The sequence below is a fragment of the Caenorhabditis elegans genome, chromosome IV (assembly GCF_000002985.6).
Source record: "Caenorhabditis elegans chromosome IV".
Taxonomy (NCBI): domain Eukaryota; kingdom Metazoa; phylum Nematoda; class Chromadorea; order Rhabditida; family Rhabditidae; genus Caenorhabditis; species Caenorhabditis elegans.
The window spans coordinates 4,638,368-4,653,254 of record NC_003282.8 but is presented as its reverse complement, the minus strand read 5'-3'; the positions used below and the strand labels follow the sequence as shown (position 1 = coordinate 4,653,254).

The 14,887-nt window shown below is 37.2% G+C and overlaps 4 protein-coding genes across 4 annotated transcripts; all 4 read right to left on the bottom strand.

Annotated features, from left to right (window-relative positions):
• Positions 1–86: 86 nt before the first annotated feature.
• Positions 87–840, bottom strand: F29B9.5 (Thioredoxin domain-containing protein). Its single transcript, NM_001392300.1, has 4 exons — positions 716–840; positions 601–666; positions 401–546; positions 87–346 (listed from the first exon to the last, which is right to left on the bottom strand). Exons 1-4 carry the CDS (start codon positions 794–796, stop codon positions 184–186), a joined length of 456 nt encoding a protein of 151 aa, NP_001379907.1. The 5' UTR covers positions 797–840; the 3' UTR covers positions 87–183.
• On the bottom strand, positions 808–2,211 carry ubc-9 (SUMO-conjugating enzyme UBC9). The gene is made up of 5 exons (NM_001027987.7): positions 2,143–2,211; positions 1,895–2,017; positions 1,670–1,760; positions 1,471–1,624; positions 808–1,414 (listed from the first exon to the last, which is right to left on the bottom strand). The coding sequence occupies exons 1-5, from the start codon at positions 2,194–2,196 to the stop codon at positions 1,336–1,338; spliced, it is 501 nt and encodes a 166-aa protein (NP_001023158.1). The 5' UTR covers positions 2,197–2,211; the 3' UTR covers positions 808–1,335.
• Positions 2,212–2,600: 389 nt separating this feature from the next.
• On the bottom strand, positions 2,601–3,494 carry F29B9.7 (Pheromone-regulated membrane protein 10). The gene is made up of 6 exons (NM_068202.5): positions 3,451–3,494; positions 3,255–3,401; positions 3,111–3,188; positions 2,978–3,061; positions 2,763–2,876; positions 2,601–2,715 (listed from the first exon to the last, which is right to left on the bottom strand). The coding sequence occupies exons 1-6, from the start codon at positions 3,489–3,491 to the stop codon at positions 2,652–2,654; spliced, it is 528 nt and encodes a 175-aa protein (NP_500603.2). The 5' UTR covers positions 3,492–3,494; the 3' UTR covers positions 2,601–2,651.
• A 14-nt stretch (positions 3,495–3,508) lies between these two features.
• F29B9.8 (Serpentine Receptor, class T) lies at positions 3,509–5,570 on the bottom strand. Its single transcript, NM_068201.7, has 8 exons — positions 5,419–5,570; positions 5,019–5,232; positions 4,897–4,962; positions 4,783–4,842; positions 4,594–4,734; positions 4,203–4,365; positions 4,016–4,154; positions 3,509–3,970 (listed from the first exon to the last, which is right to left on the bottom strand). Exons 1-8 carry the CDS (start codon positions 5,567–5,569, stop codon positions 3,759–3,761), a joined length of 1,146 nt encoding a protein of 381 aa, NP_500602.1. The 5' UTR covers position 5,570; the 3' UTR covers positions 3,509–3,758.
• Positions 5,571–14,887: the final 9,317 nt, after the last annotated feature.

Genomic DNA, 14,887 nt, shown 5'->3' with positions numbered 1-14,887 from the left:
TTTATCTCACCAGAGCTCTGATCCAGTTGACGTGGCAGGTACAATCTAGGGCGGGCAAACCTAGAGAAAAACTATTAAAATATAAATATTTACGTGATAATTAATTATTTATTAGTAGGAAAAATCTATTTAAAAAATTACTAGATAAATGTTTAAATAAATGGAAAATAATTATATACATTTTCACTTGTTGCATGCTGCCTCCCACGCAGCGAAGAGTCCCTGTGGGTCGGCTTTTCCCTTGTCGACGACCTCCGACTTCCCATCCACAACGACCATCTTGCCGGCTGCGTTGATCACTCGGAGCACTGGGATCGTCTTGATCTCGAACTTTGATTGATATCGTCTGAAAATTATGATTTATTTTTGAGACTCTGAAATTAAAAATGATAAATCTCACGTCAAAATGTCGTCTCCATACTTGACGCAGAGCCAATCGCCGTGCTTCTCGGTGAAGTTCTCTTCAAGATCAGCCTTTGATCTATCACGAGAGAAGAAAACCACTTCGATGGGCTTTCCAGCCTTCTTCAGATGATGGTAGAAGCGCTGAAGGGTGTGGAAACTCATTGGAAAATCGGAAAATCTAGATTCAGCACTCACAACTAGCTTCGGAGTGAACTGCTTACACGGTGGACACCATCCCGCGGAAAAATAAAGAGCAACAACCTAAATGTCATATTCTAAAATCTTTCACTACACACTAATATTTCGCCACCTTGCCCTTCAGAGCTTCTTCGGCAGGAACTTCAGTCAAGTCTTGCTTCAGAAGCATCACACCTTTCATGAATTCGGACATTGTTGGAGAATCTGACATGAACAGTTCATGGTTGAGTTGCAAAATACAAATAAGTTGAGGGAAAAAAAATATAATCAAGTCCATTTAGAAAATTGGAATACACGGGATTTGTCAACAATTAAATTGTGCTCCTGATTTTAAGAGAATTGGGGGGAAGAGAAAAGAGATGGAAAACAGAACGGGATAAAAAGAAAGATGAAGATCAAAATGAGTAAGAATGATGAGGAATAGTCTTTTGAAAGAATAAAGACTACTCAGCCCATGGACCAGTGGAAAATGATTGGGTTTGCGTGCACACGAAATTTGGAAAAAGTCATCGAAATGTTCTAGCTCTCGAATTTCATCAACCACGAAATGAAAAACCAGGCACGACAAAGCTTTTGGTTAGATTGAAATAAAAGATATCAGAAAAGTTGCTTCGGTGCTCGAATTTCGAGTTGTGTCAACAATCGTTGCCGCATACAGAAATAGTTAACTAAATGAAATGAGGATGGGAGGAAAAAGGAGAATAGAATAGACGACTACCACGAAGCAAGCATCTACTCGAGCATTTGCTTCTGGACGAGTTCGGCAGCATACTTCACAGCTTCCTTCTTCACTCGCTTCTCATATTCAGCCCTGTAATAAATTCATTTGTGTATTTTTTTTATAATATTCAGATAAAAAAAACTCACCTATTCTGACAGTAGATCTGATAGGCTTCAGCCTGAGCTGGATCTTCAATATTTGGATGGTTCAGCAAATCTTGAATTCCAATGAGAAGTTGCTTGATTGAGATTGACGGCTTCCAATCCTTGTTTTCATCCAGAAGAGATAAGCACACGGTACCTGAATTCAATTAATTAATTATAACTATTGGACTGCAATAATAACCTGATGGGTACACATTTGGATGGAAGAGTGGTGGCTCGAACTTGCACTTTGGTGGCGTTGACGGGAAATCGTCCTTGAAGAGCATCCGAATCTGAAAGAAAATTGAATTAGATTTATAAATATCGTTGTATTCCAAATAGCAGTTTTTGAGAGAAACAGTTCACGAATATTATAGCTCAATAAATTAACGAAAAATGATAATTTCCGAATTCTAGCTTCACATACTCTGTATAATCCGCCTTCCCAAATCGTATCCTTTCTCCCTGGGATTGCACATTCCCAATTGAAGAGGTTCAATGTTCCGTCGGCGTTCTTGACTGGTTTGGCAATGAATCCGAATGGATGATCCTGAAAATGTTGAGTTTTGGGCATGAAAACAAACTATTTTTCGATAATTTTTAGAATTTAACCGATTTAAAGCGGTTTTGTAATACAAATCGCCCCGACTTGCCATGTAATGATAAAATTCTCACCTTTCGCCAGTGTTTCCTTTCTTCCGCGAGGCGTCCTGCAGCAATTCCCGACATTTTTGTTCGGTTACACTGAAAAATATCAAATTTGTAAAAGAGAAGTGGACAGTGAAGTTTTAGGCACAACGAGAAAAGAAGAGAGAGGTAAACAAACGAAACAGCGTGTTCGTGACACTTGTCAGAACTATTTTAGATTTTTCAAACAGAAATCCGATCGATAAGAAAGAGAAATTTCTCGAAAAAGTTCAAAAATAGGATATCGCGCCAAAAAACGAAAAGGGGGGCGAGCACCGCCCGTATTATCGATCAATAAATTGCATAGTGCGGCGCGCGATTTCGCAATGGTGTCGCACACGAAAACTAATTTCGACAGAATGCAACAGAAAATTACAAAACGGTTCGCAGTTTTCGCGCGCACACAAAAGAATATTCAAGAAAATTATAAATTCGAAGGGCGCGAAATTCAAATAATATTTATTCGCGGCAAAATGTGTGAGAATGAGAGTGCCCAGTCAGTCATCCTTCTTCAAAACCTCTCCTTCCTTGCGCTCTTTCGTCGGCGAACGACTTCCGGGGCTGCAAAAATGATAACGTTTTCAAAAAATAAAAAACTTTTTTCTCACTCATCAGGCGTTCTCTCCATGTCCGGATTGTTCGAAGGTCCCGTGCATCCATAATAGTACGGCTTGTATCTTCCTCCGAACAACCAGTCCATGTCGTATAACGGAATGTATTCTCTGAATTAGAAAGTTGGAAATTTAATTATTTTAAGTGTCAAAATATATGCCTATATATAGGATATATATACAATAGGTGATTTTCTAGAATTCAGATGTACCTGTGATCTCTCATAACGGTCGAATAGTTGATTGTTGCTTTCAGATTTGGACTCAAAAGTCCACCGTATATCCTATTCCATTCTCTAGAAAATGTTCCAATTAGATCTATTTTTCTTGATGAACAAAGCCAACCTAGTTACTAGAATGATCACCAAAGAGAGAGTAGAACCGAAAAATGGAAAACTACGAACTAGAATTGAAGCTGCGAATCTGGAATAAAATTTTATTTTGGTTTTCCATTATTGTTTAATTGTAGAAAATAGCTAGTGAGCTCACAGAGAACAAATCGCAGAGCTCAAGAAAAGCAACGATGACAAAAACAATTGATTAGGTGGTTCGTCTGTTGCTGTACTCTTTGTAGTTGACTCACTACCATCAAGCAATTCCGTAGTGTAATCAGCCATATTTGTATGCACAAATTTGCTTCAAAGAGTCAAAAATTTAAATTTATAAATAAAAATTAAAAACTCACTTGTCTTCCGGAAACTCTATAACACCACTTTTCGAACTCATCGTAAAAATAAGAATGATTTAAATTTGAAAAAAATTTATTCATTTTTTAATTGTAAGGCAAGGCACATATGGAACGTGTAAAACGTGTACTATTTATCACAATTTCTGAGAGAGCGATATTTCCGATTTGAAAAAAAACAAAACAAAGAAAAAACGAAGGAGCACCGGGCTTCTGAGGGGGCGCCCAATGGCACAGGGGTTTAGAATTATGGCGCAAAAAAGAAGAGTTGGAAGCAATAATTACAGAAAAAAAATAAAAGATCGTTCCTAATGTCTTCTACAACACGGGAAGAAGAATTTGACAAAACGACGGCGGTATGGGTTGAGGAGGATCAGAGCCAGAATTAGGAAGATAAAGGGTCTGAGCAAGAAGAAGGTCAGATGAAGTGGGAACATCTCGGAAGCAAAGTGCATTGGGAGGTACCAGTTGAAGCCGAGAAGCTGACCGACGTCAAAAGCGATGGTCAATCCGGACCAGACTGAAAGGATCTAAGGTTTCACTAGGTCTGCTAACTGTTACTTACTGAGATAAGGAGCCGTAAGCACATGAACACAGATACTGAATAATAGGAACAAGAACAAACGGAGTTTGCTGTTTCTCACGTGCTCATATGGAGAAGTCTTCGTCACCTCGTCCTTTCTTCTGCAGAATAAGAAGAGACTCTGAAATCAATTCTATGCTTCTAGTACTGAAAGACATCTGAAACTCACAGCGAACATCTGGGTGACGATGCCGAAGGAGACAATACACGCAGTGAGTCTGATGCTGGAAATGATGCTGAGATAAGCCCATTGTGGAATTTGGTAGATCGAGATGAGAGTGTCAAAGGCGGTAAAGATTACCGGAGTGATTTGAGCCTTGAAGAAGACACTGCTGAAAATTGTTTTTTTTTAAATTGTTTTTTTTATTTGTAAGAAAAGGGGATTAAGTGCGTTATAAAGAAGTTTGACTGCTTTTGAGTGGAGGAGAAGTGTGCCAGAAAGATGGAGAAGCACACCAGCAAGCTGGGATGTGCTCCAGAAAACTGGTAAAAATTGCGACTGCCTAGGCATGCCTAAGCGCCTGTACATCGTGGAAGCTTTCCTAGCAAAACAAACCTACCCAATCGGCTCGTAAGTGATCTGCTCTGGACGTGCAATCGCCTTGTGAGCGAAGAAAAAGACCGTGTAAGTCGAAAAGAGCAGACTCCAGAAGATAAAATCACCGGCGACATAGGATACGATCGAGAAGAGTTGATCCTTCCTGGAATCTATGTCATTAAAATCTTTTAGATCTACTCAACGATCTTACGTGTACACCTGGTAAGTTGTGTACTTTTGAAGGATCTCTCCGAACCCGTCGACGGCATACCTAAAAAATAGAAAACTGGTTGTATGACAAATGTAAAATCTAAAATTAGCTCACTTCTGCCAATCAGTCACAGTGTCGTTCGCTCGTGGTGAAAGGTTTAGGTATTGCCAGTCAAACTGTCTGAAAACTAGTTGAATAATAATGAATATGTTCAAAGAAATGCTTCTCAAACTCACTGAGCCCCAAAGATCGCTGTACTGGCGTGAATCTCGGTGAAGATATCAAATCCAGCTTCGATAAACAGTGGGATGATAAGGAAGAGAACGAAGAACTTGAAGAAGTCCTTACGAATCGTACAGGATAAAGTGAAGATTAGGATAATGAGCAGGCATTTGAAGGCGAGGAGTCCAATGCGGAATGGGTTAGGTTGGTAGCCGATAAGGACGGGGGCTGAAAATTGAATAGTTAGAAAAAACTTTGTTGAAAGTTTCTGGCTTCCAGTTCTTGAATAACGCGGTCAACAATACTGTTGGTATAAAACTTGCACGTCAAATTCGATGCATCGAGCTCGTACAGAGGACTATTTTCCGTTAAGAAAAACACAGCGTCGGCAAAACTAGGTAATCTAAAACTTACCCAATGTGGTTGTGGTTGTACTAATCACATCTGTGATCATCGTGGTTGCTGTCTCATTCGACAAAAGTCCTGGATCCATCTCCGAATTTGTGAGAAGAGTTTGCACCTCCTCAGGCATCGACCCACTGAAATCGAGTGTCTCTTCTGACATTCTGAAATTGTATTGGTTAGGAATTAAGCTGATCAAGTCGTAGGGAAAAATAAGATTGAAAAAAATATAGGTTTGTCAAAAAATAATGAGGTTATCGGAGCATAGAACTTTTAGAAAGCAGGGTCGCTATGGAAACCTTTGGAAAACAGGTGACAAGTTTTTGAAAAACAAGCGCAAAAGGCATAGATTTTATTAACTTTTTTTTCAATTGAGAAAAGTTACAGGTACTTGAAGTCAGAACAAGGGGCGACGACAGTTCAACTTGTTATTCAAAAACCGTTCAAAAAACTACTGGTCTGGCCAAACTTTGCTAATCAATAGAAAAATAATTGAAGTAGGTTATGAATGAGGTGTTTTGAAAGATTTTTCAGAAGGCAAATAAATTTTTAAAATTCTCTGAAAATTATTCTCCCATTCAAAATTTTCACGATACATCTTAAGTTAGCTAGTTTCAAAATAAAGGTGGAGTAGCGCCAGTGGGAATTTTATCTAAATGCACTTATAATGATTGAAAACAACCGAATAGCATAATAAAACCCTCCAAAAAATATTAGATTTTTCATAATTTCCGGTCAAAGTTTTGTCAAAGTGCCAAAATTTTGAAAAAATGAGCTTTTGAGAAAATCCAAAGCAATGTCGCATGTTCCGACCCCTACAATGTTTTAGTACAAAAATTAAAACAAATTACAATGTAAAAATGTAGGGAAAAAAAAACAATTTTTTGCTCGACTTCCAAAATTAGGAATGGCAAAAACTGAGTATTTGCCACTTTTTGACAGTTATTAAAATTTTTTCTAAAATTTTTCGAAAAGTTTTATTGCGATATTTGGTGATTTTGACACCATTTATTTTCAAATTAAACATTTTTTTCTATAATTCGACATAAAATTTCAATGAAAAATATTGGATCAATTTGCTGTAATAGGGAATTTAGTAGAATCGCTTAAAATTTTTTTGGGAGAGGAAAGGTGATATTTCAATAAAATTATAACCGAAAAAAATGATCCAAACGAAAAATATATTTCAAATAAATCATATGATGATCAGTAATAAAGCTCCAATCAGACCCAACTCAATTGAAATTTGAACCCTCTCTCCATATCAAATTTCAATATCACCAACACCTGATTGACCACGGTCAACTTGAGAAACTGTTTCGAACAAAATGGAAAATATCACGAAAAATAGATGAACAAAAGGCTATTGTAGGGGAAAAAGGGAGGAAGTGGAAAGAATGAGATAACATGCGATTCAAGTAGACACTCACACAATCATTCAGTTGATGCAGTAATTTGTTAGAAGTCAGGGGCAGAGAGAGAGATGGACAGAGAGAGATTTAGACAATTTTCACCGAATTTTTTTTTATGGAAAAATGTTTTTGAACAAGAGATATAGAGAAAAAAAAAGAAAAGAGATTCCAAAAAAAAAAGACGCATGGGACCTTTTTCATTTATGCAAATGTGGGAAAGGACCACGTTTTTGACATTTTCAATTGGGAGATGAAAAGGCTAGAAGATGATATTTGTGGTTTAGGCAAGATGGATTGCTTGAAATTTAACTTTTTTAAAGAAAAACTATTTCAAAAATAATCAAAAAAACTGCGGGAAATGTTCGGATAGATCAGTCCAAAATTATAGATGGTCTGGTTTCTCGTTTTTCTAGGCCACGATCATTTGAAGTGGGGAAGTGGGCATTCACTGGCCGAGTTTTTCGTTTTTTTAGGCATCGTACCTCCAAAACCACATCGTTGAAGACTAATTAAAGCTTCGTGGCCTAGAAAAAAGAAAACTAGCCAGCACTTGTTTTTGATTTTTTTTTGAGCCAAAGGGTGGCCGAGTTTTAAACTAATTTATGTACCTGGCCAAGTACAAAACACCACTCAATTTTAACCTTAAAATTGACGGCCGAGTTTTCTATCTTCCTAGGCCATGTAATACAATTTCTAACTTGCGTGTGTGAAATCTGACGCACTGTATTTGCAGAATACTTATTTGCGGTCTAAATTCGCAAAATGCGACTCGCAAACTTTTTTACGAAGCGAAGTCAGAAATTCCTTTAAAATTAACCAAATTTAATCTTGAAATTCCGAAAAAAATTGTTATCAAAAAACAAAACTTCCCACTAAAAAGTAACTAGTTGAAAAGCGACAGAGCTGTTATTCGGCGTGCTAAATGATTTTCCAAAGCACATGTCTCCGGTCGGATAGATTACACTTTCGGACTCTCTCCGGTCGGAGGTTAGCACCGGACAACTGCAGAGGGGGACCCCTCGTTTTGATTAACGGTGCCATTCCTCTACAACACAAGAGACATCCGGGCCTGATTAACTGCATTTTGGCACCGCGCCAACTGATGTTAATTCGGTTCAAATGGGGTGGATGGATTCACTGATTCATTGAAAAGTTTTCTTATTTGAAATTCGACCAAAATGATTGAAAAATATTAAAAAAAGATATACCAGTGCCTGAATACAAATTATAGGCCACATAATTTAGGGTGTAGGTCGCACATTCAATCCGGGCCAACTCTAGACCTAAACATGCAATGACGTGGCATTGATGGAATGACAGATATGATGATAATGGTAAAAAATTTGAAACATGCCTGACGGCAACAACAGGAAAAAGACAAATAACACTTGTCTCCGACGAACAAGAAAAAATGGAGAGATTGATGAAAGAATTTTCCAAGAGAGAAACGGGGTAAAAAATGAATCGGAGATGGCAGAACATATAAAAATAAAATAGAGAAAATAAGAAATCGTCATCTAATTAGAAACCAAAGTTTTCGCCAAAGTTTCCTTATTTTGGAAATTGTGAAATTCTGAATTTTTTAACTGTCTGTGGTCTTTGGTTTATTCGACGATTTGGGTCAGATAGAAAGGCGTGGCAAATACGGTTTTTTGGTGGGATTTGTCACGTGTTTTCACTCATGCAAAAGGACAAATTACTCGAGAGATTCTCTATTAAATAATTCCAGGCGTTAGGCAGGCATAAGATAGATGTATCATAGGCAAATAGACGAGCGGCAGGCACGAGGCAGAAATAAAGCAGGCACGTAGGCAGACAAGCTTCGGGAATGCACGCCTGTAGGCAAGCATGAATCAGGCGTGTAGGCAGTCAGGCATGAAGCAGGCAAGAAATAGGCAGGTAGTCACGGGGTTGGCGCAAATACAGGCATACAGAAGGTAGGAGCTTACACAAGTCAAAATAAGGAAATCATGTAGGCAGATAGGCACGTAGGCAGACATGCAACCAAGGTAGGTATAGGCAAATAGGCATCAGATAATTATGTTTGCAAACAGCTTGGAAAGAGGTAGACACTCAGGCACGGGATAGGTAGGTAGGTACGCAGGTGTGGACAGTGATAGAATACCCACACATGCATCAAGATGTGAAGTACATAGGGCAGGTAGGTATTAGGTAGGCACTTAAGCTGGCAGCAGGCACATATACACAAAAACTACCATATAAAACATAATGAAAATTGAATAATTAGGGAAACTTCTCGAGTTTGAAAAATTTTGAAGTCGAAATTTTTTTTGTCATTCTCAGTTTTTAATTTTTGTTAGAAGTTGATATAAAAAATTTCAGTTTATTCTTAAAAACAAGACAAAACTATGTCTCAGTAGACGCTCTATATATAAACCAAGACATAGGTAATCAGATAACACCAGTGACCAACCAACAGTATCCTAATAGTAAGCAATCACATAAAGCTAAACTAGGTACTTTGGAATGTTCGTGAAGGAAGTGTCATCATCGGAAACCGATCCGATCTTTCTCTCAATTGACAGCTAATAAACCTAGAAAGCCGCGAAAAAAAAACGGAGGTCGGTGCCACACCGATCGCAATCTGCCAAAGGGGGGCTTCTGCTTCCTTCTGTTGCCTGCGCGGATAGAGGGGTGTTACACACATCTGGAGAAATCGGAGAAAGATAGAGAGAGGGAGATGATGAGAAGGAAAAGAGGAATGTTTTAAAACAATGTTGCAACATATAAACATTTGGGTCCACACACACACATACACTTTACGAGTGTGAGCAATGAGTAATCAATCGATGGGTCATCATTGAGTCCATAGAGTCAGTGGGGAGAAAATTAATGGGTTAGCGGGAAGAGTGGGCACTGTTGATGATTCATGGAGTCTAAGAGTTTATAAATTGAAAATTGCAATTTCCCCTATAAGTCGTACTTTCACTAATTTACTTTGACGGTTTAAATGTCGGTTGTCTTCAGTTTTATCAAAAATTTTCAGCTCTCAAAATAAATAAAAGTTATTTTGCACGTTTTTTGCCAGGTGACAAATTATGGATAAAATTAATGACAACCGAAATATAAGCTGTGGTGCAAGTCTAGAAGAAAAAAAAATTTTCACATGTTAAAAATATTTGAAAAAAAGTTAATTGAATGGCTTAATTAGCAATGTTTAGCTACAAAAGCTCAAGGTGCAACTCACCTCTTATTCAAAAGGCACAAAAACATTCCTCTAATAAATTTTGACAAAATATTGTGATGACTCATGGCTATTGGTGTCAGGGGAATATAATAATAGAGAAACAAACAGGGAAAACAGTCCGCAAAATGGAATTTGCTGGAATTAAAGAATTGAAAAAAAAGCTATTCGAAAGCAGTAATTATCGTCTTTTGTACTGTGGGAGTAATAGTAAATTTGCAAGAACCGGGAATTACCTGCCTGCCTTGTGCCTTCACTTTTCTTGCTAATACAAACGATTTTTTAAAAAGTTTTTTTTAAGCAGGAACACAGATGACCTACGCCTTCCATGTACTTGCAAGCATTCCTAAATTTGGAAAGAAGGCGCTAGGCAGGAATGAGGCAGGCACTTATTAACCTAAATTTGAACCAACAAATATAGTGGAATCTTCCAAAAGCAATATGCAACGTTCACTGATTTTTGGTGTTTATAAAGAAACAGTTTGGAAAAGCCATAGGATTTTTAAGGTTTAGAAAATATAAATATAAAATATAAATAAGAGAATACGAGATTAAAACGCTGTTGGAAATAGGCCTCCCGGCATTTTTCCAAAAAAAAGTTCTCACAGTTCTTTGATGTTTTTGTAATCGGATTCCCTCGAGGTTCCCACTTATATTGGGGCCAAAGAGAAGGTTTTTCAGCATAGCAAAAAATAGAATATAAAAAAAATAGGCGGTAGGTAGGCATGTAGGTGTTACTATAAAAGCAGTATAGAAATCAATTCCAGGCACGTCTTCAAATAAGCTTTGTTAGAACTTCTCTAAATCTCTCTCCAAAAATGGACGGAGAAAAGGTAATCCCTCTCCCCCTTGCCATAGAAATTTGCCAAAAGATAACATATTTTGGAATGAAAAGAAGAAAAAGAGAATGGCTTATCGAAAGAAGAACATGATGGCCGACGGCTTCTGGTTTTGATATGATAACATTCAAAGTCAAACAATGGAATATTGGCGGGGTGTGGAAAGACAAATGATGGCATGGAATGGAACGGGATGTGAAATTTTTGAAATATTCATATAAAATTGAGTCAGCTGAGTAGGAAATTAGTCTTTGAAATGTCGAAATTGCAGATCAAAAGGTCTGTTGAATGAATAGTAGTTTTTTTGTTGAAAATTGAGAAAGACGTTGCACCTGATTAATTCGAACAGTAATCCTGAAAGTTTGCAGACGAAAAAATTACTTTGGATTGAAAACTGTGAACTTTGGAAATGCGCAAAGGACACAGAACATTCAGAAAAGTTACGTACTCTAGCCCAAAACTGACATATTTTCAAAGCCGAATACATGCAAAATTTAAATATATTTTCTGAAATTAAAATGTTTAGAAATGCATCACGTTTCCTAAAAATATTATAGTGTGCTTTTCAAAAACTATAATCTTAACCTGGAAAAAAATTACCTGAACTTTCTGAAATTCTTAGGTCAAATTTCTAGGTATTCAATTGATTACCGAACTAATTTTACAAAGTTTAACAAAACAAATTCAGTAAAAAATGATTGAATTTTGTCGATTTTTTTTTTCTGAAAATTTACCGAAAATCTTTGCCTCGTTGTCTTTGCCAGCAACGCATCAAAATTTGAAAAAATGACATAAAAGTTTTAACTATTATATTATAATTCAAAAAAACAGTAATCAATCTTATGATTTTTTTAGTACAAAATAAAACAAATTAAAAAATAACACAAACTACAGATTTACTTTTTTTACTGGAATCAATTTCAACAATAACCTACAAAAAATATTGTTCTCGTTTTTAAGATTTTTCAGGCCTTGTTTCTGATAACTATTGTTATTGAGAATATTAAAATGTGTAAAGTTTGATAGAGCTAAACCTAAATTAAACCTGAAATTAACTACTTAAAAATGCCAAACAGTTATGCTGAAAGCAAGTTTTAGTAAGAGGCGAATCATAAACGCGAACATAACTTCCTTGCCGTCTTCCCTTGATTCCAATAATTCATGTTCTCTTTTCACTTTTTATTCAGTTTTTTCTTCCCTCTTCTCCTGCCACAATTTATTCTCAATTCTTTTGTGTACGGTGCGTTCAACCTAAAAGTCAAGGTTACTCAAGGAACATGGTCTAAAAATCGAAGATTATCTCTGTTGGTTTCCTTGTTACTTTTTCTACAAAAAAAAGATAAGCTATAGTTGTTGTCTTCTAGGCGTAGAGATGATGATAAAAGTAATTCTTTTGTGTATTTGTTTGTTTTCTTCACATTCCAGGTGTGTGTGTTCTTAGCTGAAAGTAAAACGTGTGCTGCTGCTTCTGCTGTAAACTGATGACGACCTTCTGAACAAAACACAAGAATAGTAGGAGAAGGAAGAAAAGGTGTCATATTTCGTGTATAAGTGTTCAATGACATTACAATGTGTGATAATAATTTTGTGATCAGTTGTGAAAGAGAGTTCAGGAAAAGTGCAAGTTTCGTGGCTCAGTGATTTTTGAGCAAGCCATCATTTTTTTTCTGGAAAGAGAAAATTGAAAAAAAAATGACGGATGATATTTTTTTTGCAAAAATTGTGAAGATTTTTTACTTTTTTCTTTCTGGCATACATCTCAATTGACTCTTCCATAACTGTATGATGAGACGAGACGCAGACAGGGAGAGTGTCTTGCCGTCTGATTGTGAGTCTCTCCTTTCCTCCATTCCATCATGCTAGAACGCGTTGCAACTCTGTGGAGCGCGATCCAATTCAAAAGTTTTCTGATAGCAAAATGTGCAAAATTACATGGGAAGCATTTTTGTAGTTTGCAATTTTCTGATATCTCGCTTCTCTGTGGAGTTATATTTGTTTCAAACAACCTGTTCTGAAAAACAAATATTGGAAAACTCGAAGAAAGATGAGCGGATCATATTTTCTGCAAAACCTGCAAGGTTTTTGATTTTTATTTGGCAGACATCTTTATTAACCTCAAAATAATGTCATAACTCATAAGGGATGAGACGCAGACAAGGAGAGTGCCTCGCCGTCTGTATCTTCCCTTACCTCCCTTTTTACTGGGTTACCTTCAACGGGTCGTATCTTCGTAGAGCATGCTTCAGTCAACAAAATTTCCAATTGACGAAATGTGCAAAATTACACGGGAAAGATTTTTGTAGTTGTCAATTTTTTGATATCTCCTTTCTCCGTTGAGTTATTTGAGTTTGAAAATGGCTGGGTCTGTGACGAGTTTCTTCAGACATTGGCTCTTTTTTGAAAAAAACTGAACAGTTGAAGAGCGGTGCTTGTAAAAATACTTGAAAAATATTCTCATCTCGTTTGCACCATGTCGCTTCAAATTTTAAGGTTTTTGGCTTTTTTTTTGAACAATGTGAACTTCTACAAAAGCGGGCATAAATCAATAAAAACGCCGTCTTCAAAAGTTTATAGCTTATTTAAAATCCAAACGGGACCCCAAAACTCTTCGCTCTTCCTTAGCTCAATCCAGGTAATTTATCTCCATATCCCCAAACAAAATTGAGCCATCAAGCGAAGAGGTGTAAAATTGTGCAATGCTCAGGGTATTGTGCAATTTATTCGAAATCTTTAGCAGAAGAAAACGAGAATAATGAGTTCTTGCGAGCCATTCGGATATTGGTCATCGCCGGGCAAGCCGGAGCAGCTGCTCTCGCCGCGTTCCGAAATTCCATCAGGATGACAACGTACTAAAAGAGCATTGTACGAAAAAAAACACGGAGAAAATTTGTGGCAGCACACACAAAAACACAACAGCCGCATAAATTTCTCTCCATTTTTTGTCTTCTTCGTTTCTTTCGACACACAGCTGATTTTACACAGAACATCAAAAAGTGAGGGTGGATAATGATGATATGGGCGGAGATGAAGATTTTGTAGTTTTGGGTAAAAAATAGAGGAAGAGAAGAAGATGAAGCTCAGTGTTTTTGGTTTTTTCATCTTTATCTCATCTTTTTTTGAAAATTAGTTGTCGGCAGAAAGCAAATGTACTAATTGAGTAGAGGATTTATGAGTTTTAAAAGTGAAAAAATATTAGGCTACATTTTCTTTTCCTAGAGGTTTGAAATAAGCCTACCACAAAAAGGCCTGCCTACCTTCAAGCCTATGCTTGGTACCTTGACGTTCCGCCTGGGCGCCTCTAATATGCCTTCCATTTGCCTCTGGACACTTATATCTTTTTACCTATATAGTTTTCGGTCGTTAGTGTATAACTCAAACTGTGCTACGTGTGTAGGCAGACGTAGCCAGCCTTGTAGGCAGGCAGGCTTTATGGTTTACATATAATCCCAACTTTAACAAAAATTAGTTATCTTTCTAAACATAAATTAAGCGAATTCGTGCTCTCATTCATGTATATTAAAAGCCCTTGGCACTCGTAGCTCAAAGCGTCATGCGTGTAGGCAGCCTTGTTGGCAAGCAGGCAGGCAGGCATCCATTTTTCTGCCTACACAAAATGCCTCCTATTGCACAAAAATGCCTGAAAAAGATCAACCGGTTCATCGTTCCCGTTCATGTAAGAGGTCTCAAATCGCGAAACTTTCCCTTCCAGTTTTTATCAGAAAAAATCTGAGCTTTGTTAGGCCCGAAACTCTTTGCAAAACTAAAAACTCAAATTCCATAAATCACAATTAAGCTGTTTCTCTGCTATTTTGTATCTGCTCAAAAGTCGGGATTTGTCATTCGAGAACTCGTGAGAACCTCGCCGCCCAATTAAATTTTTTGAGTATACTATGGTCTTGTGATCAGTTTTTTTGGACCAAGTCTAAAGTACATATATTTTTAATTTTATGCGGCGCGTGTGGTAGGCCTTTTCCAAACCTCTGGTGACTGAAAATTCAAAAAAAGAAACCGCAAAACCAGTAACT

Excerpts from the sequence above, each read along its gene's own strand:
- F29B9.5 (NM_001392300.1), bottom strand. The coding sequence starts at position 796 with ATGTCCGAATTCATGAAAGGTGTGATGCTTCTGAAGCAAGACTTGACT. Across the intron at positions 667-715 it reads AAGAAGCTCTGAAGGGCAAG|GTTGTTGCTCTTTATTTTTC; the intron begins GTGGCGAAATAT and ends TATGACATTTAG. Across the intron at positions 347-400 it reads TATGGAGACGACATTTTGAC|ACGATATCAATCAAAGTTCG; the intron begins GTGAGATTTATC and ends CATAATTTTCAG.
- ubc-9 (NM_001027987.7), bottom strand. The coding sequence starts at position 2,196 with ATGTCGGGAATTGCTGCAGGACGCCTCGCGGAAGAAAGGAAACACTGG. Across the intron at positions 1,625-1,669 it reads TCCAAATGTGTACCCATCAG|GTACCGTGTGCTTATCTCTT; the intron begins GTTATTATTGCA and ends AATTGAATTCAG. Across the intron at positions 1,415-1,470 it reads CAGATCTACTGTCAGAATAG|GGCTGAATATGAGAAGCGAG; the intron begins GTGAGTTTTTTT and ends AATTTATTACAG.
- F29B9.7 (NM_068202.5), bottom strand. The coding sequence starts at position 3,491 with ATGAGTTCGAAAAGTGGTGTTATAGAGTTTCCGGAAGACAA. Across the intron at positions 3,402-3,450 it reads ATAGAGTTTCCGGAAGACAA|CAAATTTGTGCATACAAATA; the intron begins GTGAGTTTTTAA and ends GACTCTTTGAAG. Across the intron at positions 2,877-2,977 it reads ACCGTTATGAGAGATCACAG|AGAATACATTCCGTTATACG; the intron begins GTACATCTGAAT and ends TTTCTAATTCAG.
- F29B9.8 (NM_068201.7), bottom strand. The coding sequence starts at position 5,569 with ATGTCAGAAGAGACACTCGATTTCAGTGGGTCGATGCCTGAGGAGGTG. Across the intron at positions 5,233-5,418 it reads TACAACCACAACCACATTGG|CCCCCGTCCTTATCGGCTAC; the intron begins GTAAGTTTTAGA and ends TTCAATTTTCAG. Across the intron at positions 3,971-4,015 it reads GCTTACGGCTCCTTATCTCA|TCTGGTCCGGATTGACCATC; the intron begins GTAAGTAACAGT and ends AGATCCTTTCAG.